General features: G+C 42.5%; 1 protein-coding gene across 1 annotated transcript in view; it reads right to left on the bottom strand.

Annotated features, from left to right (window-relative positions):
• Window positions 1-12,362, bottom strand: part of SPON1 (spondin 1, extracellular matrix protein) — a 247,751-nt gene that overhangs the window by 213,541 nt on the left and 21,848 nt on the right. Inside the window, exon 2 of the mRNA XM_011999578.1 lies at window positions 26-99. Within this exon, the coding sequence (XP_011854968.1) occupies window positions 26-99 (74 nt within the window). The remainder of the gene's footprint in view (window positions 1-25; window positions 100-12,362) is intronic.

A 12,362-nucleotide genomic window follows, 5' to 3' on the forward strand; every position in this document is an offset into this window, starting at 1 on the left:
CCTACCCCGCCCCACAGGGTCTTACCTTGTTCACAAAGTTTCTTGGTCAGAGAGCCCTCATCTTGAAAATAAATAATGCGTTTTTGTACGATGCTGGCCCTGTGGAGAAAGAAGACAGAAGCACAGTGGTGAGGAGGGCAGGAAGGCAAGTTTGGGGGATCAGTCAGACAGTCCCTGCTTGGCTTTGTGGCTTTGAGTGAGTCACCCCAACTGTCTGTGTCTCCGTTTCTTCATGAGAAAATTAACATAACAGCAATATCTGCTTTATGGGGTTGTGGTGAGAACTAAGTTGGAAAATATATGTCAAGAGATTAACACATACCTAGAAACCACTCCACTCAATATTAGTTACTAAATTGTTTTTGGTGGTAAGGTTATTGGGAAGGTAAGAGAGTGAACTAACAGTATTTTAATAACTTTTCTCAATGGTTCATTTTAATCTACTTTTCATGTTAAACTATTGAGGCCATTTATAGAGCAACCAAATTCAAATCACAGAAACATGTCAGATCCTCTTTGTGAAGGGGAAAAAGGAATTTTAAAATATATTTTGATTTGTTCTGAAAATGTCATTCTATATCTTTCCTGAAAGTCTAGACAAAACTGTCTCCTACATTCTGAACAAAGACAACTTCAGCTGTTATATCTCCCTCTTAAACATGTCAAATGCAGGATCTTAGAATTTGGAAAAAATACTTTGAGGTTGAAAAATGACTTACTTTTGGCCAGCACATATTTTCGCTTTAATTTGGGATTGCACAGACATGCTTCTTTTATTTTAACCCACTCTGTTGTTGATTTTCAGCTAGCCTTGAAGGGATTGGATACTGAAACCCAGAGTTTCAGTAATTTGAAAGTTTACAACATTTAAAACTGAGACAATGTGAAAGGATCTTGGGCCACTTCTATTGATTTTCCTTAGCAATGCTACTCAGTCAAAAGGTAATTTTCACTTCCACTCACCCTATTTAACAAATATAGCGATTCCTTGACTCTGTTATAGCTGACCACACTGAAGGAGTATGAGTCACATGATCTGCACTGTGTCACGTGATTCCAGACCCAGGAATGGGGCCATGTGTACATGGATCCACAGAGTATGGAGGCAATTTTCCTGATGGTCTGGGCCTAGGCCAGGATGACTTTCCAAAGAAATGTCTACTCTACATCTAGTCTTGCACAAAATAACACAATTCTGACCATCCTGTTGATGTCTTTTACAGTCATTCCTTACCCAAGAAAGACAAGATGTTGAAATAAATGAATGAAATATGCTTCCTGTCTACGTGAAGCTACTTTGATCATTCTTATGAAGCAAAAGAAAGTTCCCTTGGGCCAAGAGAATAACAGTCTTCTCTACTCCAAAGCCAAATAACAAAGCCTTTTATTAGTCAGAGCATCCCATCATCTCCAACAGTGCTTTTCAGAATGTTTTCCACTCTGTGCCTCCAGGACCCCTGTGGAGGGGAAGGGGCAGGCTTAGTGGGAAGTATCTTAGGCCCCACATTCCGGCTTCAACCAAAGGCTCCATCCTAATTTCAACCACAACAGCCTCCTACCCCATTCGTCTTCCCATTATATTTACCGGTGTATTTTCAACAAATGTTGTGGGGTCTGCTTAGGGGCCTGAGGGAGGTTTCAGGACACTGTCATAAACAAGCCAGATGGGGCCACACTACCCATCCTCAAAGTTTACAGCACAGTAGGAGAAAGTATCATATAACCAAACCTGCAGCTGATCATTTAACACAACCTTGATTAAAGGTTACAAGGGAGTCCACAGAGTGCAGGAGAGCATAGAATAGGGAGTCCTAACCATGCTGGGAAAGGCTCCCCCAAAAAAGGGTGGCAGAGCTGAGGTTTGAAAGAGCAAACTAGGAGCTAACTAGGCAAGTGGAAGGGAGGAGACAGGGAAAGGGCATCCCTTATAAAGTTCTTCAGGAGGGGAGGAACATGGGCTCATGGGAGGACCTATGAGGGGAAAGTCAGGTAGGTAGTATAGATTATACACGCCTAATCTGAAAATCTAAGATCTGAAATGCTCCGAAATCCAAAACTTTCTGGGTGCTGACATGACACTATAGTGGAAAATTCCATGCCTGACCTCATGTATCAGGTCACAGTTAAAACATTTATTGGCAGCACACACATTTAGGGTTAGGAACGATGGTGACGCCAAACCACCAAAAACTGTCCACATGGCAGGCTGCGGTGGCGATACCTTTGCTCTCTGATGGCTCAATGTTTGTGTAAAACACAAACTTGCTTTAGGCACAAAATTATTAAGAATAATGTTTAACATTACTTTCAGGCTATATATATAAGGGCCTATTCATGTATATGTTTGAAATGTGTATGAATTGTGTGTATAGACTTGGGTCCCATCCCAAGATACCTCATAGTGTATATGCAAATATTCTAAAATCTGAAAAAAATCACAAATCTAAAACATTTCTGGTCCCAATCATTTCAGAGAAGGAATACTCAACCTGTATGAGATGAGCTGGGAAGATGGGTAGGGCCACATTACCCAGAGCCTGCAGGGAGATGGCATTTCACTCCAAGTTTAATGAGATATCTTTGGAGAGTGTGCCCGGAGGACTGAGATGATCAGATCTGCTCTTAAAAGAGTACCAGGACATAGTAAAAACCAGTTGGTTTGGACTGCATGGGAGCTGCAGTGGACAGAGCTCCCATGCAAATCAAGTTTTGTTTCCATAAAGCTCTCTTGTTAAAAACATTTAAAAATCAGTCTTCTACAGGATAAAATACAAACTTATAATATTCAAGGGTCTTTATAATTTTCCCCAAACATGTCCCGGCTTCAGCTGTCATCACTTGGTGCCAAGCTTCCTGGCTTGCAGACTTTCGATGTTTATTCTTGTGTGAACACCTCTTCAATTCGACCAGATCTCTGCCTGTGCTGCCTCCTCTCCCAGAATCACCTGTGCCTGCCTTTGCTTGCCTCTGTAATAAATACTCTCAATCTTCTTCCTGCTACTGTAAACGGGGGACAATGGCAAAGCCTATCATTTAAAAGCATGATCGTGCATAGAAAAGTAATTGCCCTCAAATTTTTGAAATACATGATTATAAAAATTTGGGGGAACTAGAGATGAAAAACAAGTATTTCCTATAAGATGTCTCAGCTTCCTCAATATTCTATAAAGTCAAAAGCAACCCATTTCCTCTTTTTAATAATTGTTGTCATTTCTGAGCCTGCACTAAGGAGGCACTTAATATACATTATTACCTTATATAACTTATGCTTTATATATGGCAGGTCCTCAAATTCTTCACCCAAAACCCTTGGTCTGGATGTGTTTTTGAATTCAGAAATTTTTAGATATCAGAAAGTTAAGATTGTATATATACCATTAATACCTCTATAATCAAACACATCAATATTCTGCAGTAAAATGTTAGATTATGGGGCCAGGTGCTATGGCTCACACCGGTAATCCCAGCACTTTGGGAGGCTGAAATAGGTGGATCACTTGAGGTCAGGAGTTTGAGCCCAGTCTGGCCAACATGGTAAAACCTCATCTCTACTAAAAATACAAAACTTAGCTGGGCGAGGTGGCCCATGCTGCTTGGGAGACTGAGGCAGGAGAATCGCTTGAACCCAGAAGGTGGAGGTTGCAGTGAGCTGAGATGGTGCCACTGCACTCCAGCCTGGATGACAGAGGGAGACTCCGTCCCCCCCGAAAAGTTAGATTATGTATGAATTTCATTTATGCTCCCTAAGAGTACTGTTACTACCTATTCACGTTTCGGTCTCCTGTGCTAGATTCCAAGATTTGCACCTTATTTCTCCAAATGTTAGTATCATTCTGCTACCAATGTTCTAGAGAAGGAACAGGGTTTGGGGACAGGAGAGAATCTGAGGTGAATGTGGCTTAGGATGTGATGGTGGGCACTCTAGTGGGTCGTTAGACATAGGGCATTATAACTCTGGAGAGCTGGGAGGGAATGGGAGTGTGGACGTGGGAGCTGCTGGCCTGGGTAAGAGTCAAAGGATTTGGAGTGGCTGATATCACCCAGGGAAAGTGTGCAGAGTTGAGAGTGAGAGTCAAACTGAGCCCAGAACCCTGAGGAAGACCAACATTCACCTACACAGATGCTACCGGAGACCAAGACTTTGGTACATTTGGTTGCAGAAGTTTCTTTTTATTCCTCATTTGGTCAACTCCTGAGAGAATTTTATATTCTGAGAAAATGCATTTTGAGTCTATTCCCATCAAAACTATAAAACTCAGCTGAGGTTTATAAATCATATTATCTTTCAGAAAAATAATAGCTTTACAAGATGAGAAAGCTGTTAGTAAGAACTCCCTTAGCATTTCAAAATGACAAATTTCTCCCATTCTGTGTTGCAATTTGGCAGTACTGTTGCATAGCATTTATACACTGAATGCTCTCTTATCGTAAGAGAGCATGTTAAGGAAATGTAAATTAAATTTCTCAGTATGTTAGCTTCTCAGACTTTAGAATATTGAGGTTCTAAATAACTCACTAATCATTTCAAAAGTTTTCTTTTCAACCTGAAGTGAACATTTCCAAAAATGCCATCCTGAATCTCTTAGGTGCTCAGCCCTTTTCTGTTTGGAGGGTTTATTCATTTCCCACTCTTTTTCCTGAGGGAATTTGCATGTTGGGGTGAAGTTAGAGTTTGTTAAGTTGTGGGTTTGCTGTCTAGTGCTAAAAGGGGCTGGGATCCCTGCTCCCAGGGAGAGAGAGATCTCAGAAACTGAAGTACTCAGGAGAAATCAGGTCATGAAATGACTTAAAAAATATACCTGGATCCTCAAGGAATGGGTCACAGCCATGCAGAGACAATTCATGTAAGTTCCTACTGCGATGTGTTGTATACAGTAAATATCCAGTATGTGGTGGTCATTATCATTGCTGCTGAGTCACCAGCTCCTAACAAAAAGTACCTGGCACATAATAAGTACTTAATAAACAGCAGTTATTTTTATGATTGATGTCAGGTCTGTTTCTTTGCTTGTGGAAGGAGGAGTGAGAGCATTACCTTGGTCAGCTGCTGCTGACAGAGACAATATATTGTCAAAATGAAGGTTGGGTTTGTGGTCTCTAGACTATTTTTGCCAGCCTTCTTCCCAATTCCAGTAAAATCCTTATCACTAAACATTTCTTGAAATACTTTATAAAATTTCCCTATGATCTCAGTAATGTTTTCCATAGGGTTGGTACAGTTTATAACCAGCAATATTTATTCCCATCTACCAATGAAAAAATTAACTGTGGGATGACCCAGGAATCAAATATTGAAGTCATCGTGACGATAATATCAGATGCTGAGGCCATCTCCCTTATTTTACTTCACAAGGATGACAAGGGCTAACTGAATGATGGCCGCATATTTATCCAAAGGCTGTATGCATGCCAGGATGCACACTCAGCAATCTTGTATATGGTTTTAGGTGGGTCTCAAGAAATGGAGGTATGTCCAAGAGTTAACAAGTATCCAGGAAGCCCATGACAGTGTGCCCATGGGAGAGGAAAAGTGAAAACTTATCTGCAGGACTCTATCTACAAGACTCTCAAGAACTCCACGACTGTTCAAGGATAAGGCTGCAGTCTCTGCTTGGGGTCACAAAGCTATAGATTCAGAGGGCATCTACCATGATGGCAAAAAAGCAGTTCCAGTAGCTACCATGAGATTATTCCTAATTAATTATCATTCACTCATAAAACATATGTCAAGCACTCATTTTGTGCCAGGCACTATGTTAGGAGCTGAAACTTCAAAAAGGAATAAGAAATGATGCCTTCCAGTAAGCAGCTCCTATTCCAGCAGGTGAAAAGAGAGAAACAGAAAAAGGAAATTGGAAATCAATGTGGAACATGTTAATGGAGGAGCCATGGGAGGCAGAGGTGAAGCGAGTAACTTCACAATGGCAAGGCTTCAAGAGGAAGAGACAATGGCAGCTCTGAAGGTCTGAATTGAGAGAGGTGCATGGGAAATAGAGACTCTGTGAGACACATGGTAGGAAAATTCATCAGGACTTAGTAACATATTGGATCTAAGGTAGAAAGAGAAAGTTAAGCATAAGATATTTTATTTATTTATTATTTATTTAGCAGTTAAGCACTTTCCTATGTGCTTGACAAATATTAACTCATTTAAGCCCCCCAACCAAGAGGTAGGCATTACTATTATCCCTATTTTACAGATGAGAAAACTGAGATAGAGGGAGGTAAGTGAACTGACTCCCTAGGTACGAACCCCATTGACTAGAGGGAGACATAGTCATGCTAGGATTGACACAAAAGACAGGGAGATTAGAAAGACTTTTTATTATTATTTTTAAAATTTGTATTGAGATATTGTAGATTCATATGTGGTTGTAAAAAAGAATATAAAGTGATTGTACTCTGCCTGGTTTCTCCCAATGGTGACACTTTGCAAAACTTACGTATAATTGTACAACCATGATATTGATGTTGGTATAATTCATTGGGCTTGAGTCTGGGTACAAAATGGTGAAATGAGGTTAGATGAAAGCCAGATCATGCCATTCTAAAGAAATTCTGGCACTTTCTATGACAGAACATACCCCGGTGACTCTCACAACACGAATCTGATAGAATCCCAATCAAAGAATCATTTACAAGGGCTGTGGTAACTCAGCGGAGGGTGGCCATTTCTGGCTGGGATGAGGTGGGGATAAAGGTGGAGTTGGGGGAAGTGTTGGTAGAAATGAGGTTGACCAGGTGTGACTTCTTGGAAAAATGGCACAGGAGTTGGACTTGGAGTTCTAGAGACTAAGTCTGCAAAACCAGGGACAGGAACTTTGCAGTACAGCTGCACAACTAAGAGAGACCCTTGGCAGGCCCACCATCTGTGGTCCTTGGAAACAACGTTCTCTGCTCTGAGCAGACATCTTGACCTGAATCAGAGGTATCAGTTCCACACAGTGCTGCATACCCATGTGCAGCTTTGTTTATTTCCAGAAGTTGGCTAAGAGGTCAGTTAGGCTCTCAACAACACCACAATCCATTCCCAAACTTGTATGGTCGTTGGATTTCTCAAGCTCTTGATTTGCAGTGCACAAAGTTACACTACAAAGCCCTGGTTCTGATTTCAATAAAAATGGAAGGAAAGCTAATTTTAGTGCTCAGCTTATTTCCTCTTCAAAATTTAGACTGACCTAGGGATAACAAGGTTACCATGATCCCATTTTCTCTCATATTGTTCAACTTCAGACCTCATCTTTACCATATACCTGGTCAATACCATAACTCTAGCACTTTAAAACTTACCTTTCTCCCCAAATCCAATGGAAAACTAATGAGGAATAGATTTTCATATAAGAGATGTAAAAAGAAAAGAATAAAACTGGATTGTGTTTTAAAAGAACTAATTTAGATGTAAGAGGTATTAAAACCAGACAGACATTCATTTACTCATGAGTTTGTCTAACAGAGTAAGTGCCACAAAGCTGTGTTAGGACTCAGAGATACAAAGATGAATAAACTATTGTTTGTTTGATACCAAATAGTTGCCAGCCTGACAGGAGAGTGATGTAATCTGTTGAATCAAAACACTGTACAGCAAGTCCTGGCATCTACCCAGCATCCATTCCCTCCATCTTCCCCACTTCCAGAGCTGTCATTTTGTTTGGGGTAATATCAGACATGCCAGTCATGATAGTCCTGTTCCTGCTTTCCCAGCCTTCCTTGCTGCTAGTGGCAGGACACGTGACCCACATGTGGCCTCAGTAACATAACGAGAAGTTTGCAAGATGGAAGAGACTAAGTCTGCAAAACCAGGCACGGGAACTTTGCAGTAGAGCTGCACACCTAAAAGAGACCCTTCTGAGGAAGCTTTGCTTTCCAGGCAAGAAAAATAAATGACCCACCATGGCCTTTCCCTTACAAACACAATGTGTAGAACAAGGCAGCCATTTTGCTACCATGAAGAAAGGCCAAGAAGAATCACAGAGACACTGGCCCTGACATCAGTTAGTTGCTGAAAGAATACCAGCAGTCACTTACCCTGGGGCTTCTTGTGGTATGGGAAAAATAAACCTCTATTTGTTGAAGCCATCATCAGCCAAGTTTTCTAATGAATGCTGCTCTTAGATGCATGCCTAACTGATGGAAAAAGGCATGGTGGGAAAAAGGAAGGGCAGTTCAGCGGAAAGGAAGAGCCAGGCTCTGTCTGGACCCATATGTAGACCACATGGTTGCACCACTGGGGAGCCGTTGAAGGTCTTTTGTTGTTGTTTTGTTTGAGACAGAGTCTCACTGTGTTGCCCAGGCTGGAATGCAGTGGCATGAACACAGCTTACTGTAGCCTCAACCTCCTGGACTCAAGTGATCCTCTGGCCTCAGCTTCCTGAGTAGCTGGGACAACTGGTGCCTGCCGCTATGCTTGGCTGCTTTTTACATTTTTTGTAGAGATGGGGTCTTGCTATGCTGTCCGGGCTGGTCTCGAATTCCTGGCAAGTGATCCACTTGGCTAAGCCCCTCAAAGTGCTGGGATTACAGGCGTGAGCTATCGCTCCCAGACTGTAGGTTTTTGGTGGGAGTGAGGGGCAGGGATGCTCTTGACCAGAAGAGACTCTGAGAAGAAGGACAGCTGTGGACAAGGCCTTATAAGAAGGCCTTGGATTTGGGAACTAGAGGGTCCCTGTGCTGGGTCAGGCCTTCAAGTTTACACCCCAGAGATGTGGCTATAAAGGAAAGGTGGGGTGGGGGTTGTGAGTAGGAATTTCACAGGAAAACACAAGCAAGGGAAATACTCTTTTCCTCTCTGGAGGAAGCTTTCACATGCCTGTAAGGTGAAGCTGAGGAAAGAGTGGAAATCCTTAGGGGTACCTGCTGGATCACCGGCTGGAAATTTGTCAGCTGTTGGAAAACTCTTCAGCTCATATGAATGAAATAAATAGGCTGCAGGAGGTAGTCCCGGTTGTGGAAGCTCTGACAGGCAGGTAATTCTAGATAGTTAACAGGACTATTTCTCATTTTCTATAATTGTTTTAAACCAAACTATCAATTTTTTTCCAGTGTCTTTTGACCCTTAATGGTTTCCTTCCTCTGATTTAAATTATCCATGGTATTTCTTGCAAAGAGATATTTGTCTAATCCCTGAGCCTGGGGTGAAGGCTTACACACATCATTAAGTCAAAAAATCTTTTCTTTTTTTTTTTTTTGAGACGGAGTCTTGCTCTGTGCCCCAGGCTGGAGTGCAGTGGCGCGATCTCGGCTCACTGCAAGCTCCGACCCCCTGGGTTCACGCCATTCTCCTGCCTCAGCCTCCCGAGTAGCTGGGACTACAGGCGCCCACCACCTCGCCTGGCTAATTTTCTTGTATTTTTAGTAGAGACGGGGTTTCACCGTGTTAGCCAGGATGGTCTCCTCGTGATCCGCCCGTCTCGGCCTCCCAAAGTGCTGGGATTACAGGCTTGAGCCACCGCGCCCGGCCTCTTTTCTCTTAATAACACATGAACAAGGGGTTTGATGTTACTGAAAAATTACTTTTATTTTTCAATCAGCCTTAGCACATTACTTAGCATTTTGCAATTGATTAGTGGTACCTGGGTTATTACTAGTCAAGGGACAACTGGCAGGCTGTATGACATTGTTTAGCTGGTGATTATTAATGCCTCTTACAGTTCACTTGCTAGTCGGTGAGCTACCCAGCTCTCCCTACTAACCTCTTCACATCTATAAACACTTCCTTAAACTCAGAGCCCCTTGGGTCCAGGGACTGTGTCTTATTCATCATTGCATTCCTGGGTCGTAACAGAGGATCTGGCCAAGGCTTATCAAACCTGGGGTTCTTAACATAGGGTTTGCATACAGGTTGTAGGATGATGAAATTTTGCTTGTTGTGCGCAAGTGCATTTTTTCTGAGTAAGAATTCATAGCTTTCATCAGCTTCTCAAAGGGGTTCCTGACCCCAAAAAGCTTAAGAATCACCATTAGGTCTGAAACATACGAGAGTAGATATGCAGAATGGCATGAATGTCATTCCATTTAATAAAACATTTCAACTAAGATATACACTTTTTTCCTAAAGATTAAGGTCAAATTTTTATTCCAAGCACCCAAGACTTCAACTGCTTTCTCTCCAGACTATGCTCTGATCCAAAATAGAACCTGTCTCAGCTGGAAAACAAGAAATAGAAAGTGAAGTGTTGCTCTTAGGTTTCTCCGGTGTTCTGTGCAGAGTCCTTGCTGCTCCGCGGCTGGGCGTGGGTGTAATCACATAATCGCCCCAGCCTCTAAGGAACAGGAAATGCTGCCACATTGCAAGCTCCCTCTTGGCTGGGTTCATGCAAGTCATTACTCTCTGCAGTTTGTCCCACTTTGCCTTGGCTTCAGCCTCCTCCCGCTTCTGTGGGTTTCTGCAAACTAGGGCTGGCTGCTAGAGCACTGTCCTCTCAGGTATAAGGAAACAATCCAGGTGACAGAGCAAGGTCCTTGAGGGCAGGCCACCTGCCCTTCTTTCTGTTTCCTCTCACTCAGGTTTTTTGCTGTGGAAATGGGAGCATCCTGTAGAGTAGTAGAACTGGCTGTTGGGAGATGCTTGCTCCTTTAGGTGGGGTTGGAGGTGTGGGAGGGGGTTACTGTTCTCAGCGAGGAACTCATAGTCCATGATTGGGTTCCAAAGGATCTTTGAACCCCTGAAAAAATTGTATGGAAAGTATATGCAAAATTGTAAGCATGTGCATTGCTTTGGGGAGAGATTCTATAAGAGCAGCTCTCTAAAGTAGAAGCCATGATTTTCATGCCTGCTAGTACCCACCTGACTCCCCTCTACCCCACCCTAAGGAAGGACACACAGAGATTAAATGAAGGATTTTCTGGTTAATTACTGCAGCAACCTCCTAATGGTCTCCTGTCCTTGCCAACCCATCCCATTTACCTATGCTCTGCCAGGGGACTGATGATCACCTCTTCTTTATCACTTTCTTTCACACATTGTTAGCAATGATAGCACCACATCCTAATTATCCCACCCCCCACCTACCACACTCCAGCACAGGGTCTGGCACACAGTAGGTCCTCTCTGAACAAAGGCTCCTCTCTCACTTACAGGTTATAGTCCAAAGTCTTGGCTAAACATCCACAATCCTGAACACTGGGGTACAAATGACCTTTCAGGTCTGATATTCCCCTCCCCAAGTACCTGAACTCAGCTTTACTGTGTGGATGTGTCACATGTCTCCTCTTCACTTTTACCCTCCTCTCTGCCTAATCAGATCCCAATCATCTGTCACTGTCTTACTTCCTCCTCAGAGCTGCATTGACCAGGACCATCAGAAGTGACCTGTCCCTCCACCAGACTTCTAGAACACAGTTTGTTGTTACTGTTCATTTGGCATTCAGGCATTGGGTGCTGTTGATGTTTGCTTGAACTTTATTTAATATCTTGTATTATCCCTTGATTTATTGCATGTTTATATTTTGCATTTCTGCCTGAATTCCGAGCTTTTTGAGGGTAGGAACCTTGTTACTCCACTGTGGACCCTCCAACATTTGGCACTGAGCTTTCATACAGGAAACATTGCAGGTGTGCTGATGTGATGCATTTTAAATATACTGACTTTCCCCATAATTCAACTCTTTTATATTCAACACATAATTTTGAGTGTCTACCATATGTCCACAATCTGGCAAGAAGCATGAACTCCTCTGTATTAGCAGTGCCACCCAGAGTGCTGTGTGATCAGCAAACAGTGACTGGTCTGAATCATGAAACATTTCCCACTGCATAAAGGCTGTTTATGCCTTCTGTGTTTTGACCAAGCTAGGCAGTTTGGCTGATGGCAACCATTGTTCTCAAAAGGAACCACAAAGGCTGAACTCAAAATCCCTTCACAATGTTGGGAATCAGCAGGATGATGGTATGTCCAGCAGCAGGAGGTGAAACCAAGCACAGAGCTTTCTTATAAAAAAGACACTTCACTTGCTGATTGCACAATGCATTCGACTTTGCTCATCCATTGAGTTGCCCCACGTTTCTTTTCAATGTCTGTGCCCCTATTATAGCATCTGACCTCATCCTTATGTGGCATAAACTCATCAGAGGTAAGCCACGGTCATCTTGGAACCTCACAGAGTTCTAGGGCAACAGCATGAGACCATATGTAAGCTACAAAATCTGGGCATGATCTGTCCTGTTTCCTAATCTTTCTCATAGAAGTATTTTCAGCTACAAAAAAGGAAGGAAGGAAGGAAGGAAGGAAGAGCAGGAGAAGGGAAGAAAAAAGAAAGGCAGGAAGGGAGGGAAGGAAGGAAACCAAGAACTCTAGTTTTCTTAGTGAAAAATGTGGAAGAGAAATTAATGTGATCCCATTTTAATACAGAGCAGAATGTAAATG

The sequence above is a fragment of the Mandrillus leucophaeus genome, unplaced genomic scaffold (assembly GCF_000951045.1).
Source record: "Mandrillus leucophaeus isolate KB7577 unplaced genomic scaffold, Mleu.le_1.0 Scaffold599, whole genome shotgun sequence".
NCBI classification, from domain to species: domain Eukaryota; kingdom Metazoa; phylum Chordata; class Mammalia; order Primates; family Cercopithecidae; genus Mandrillus; species Mandrillus leucophaeus.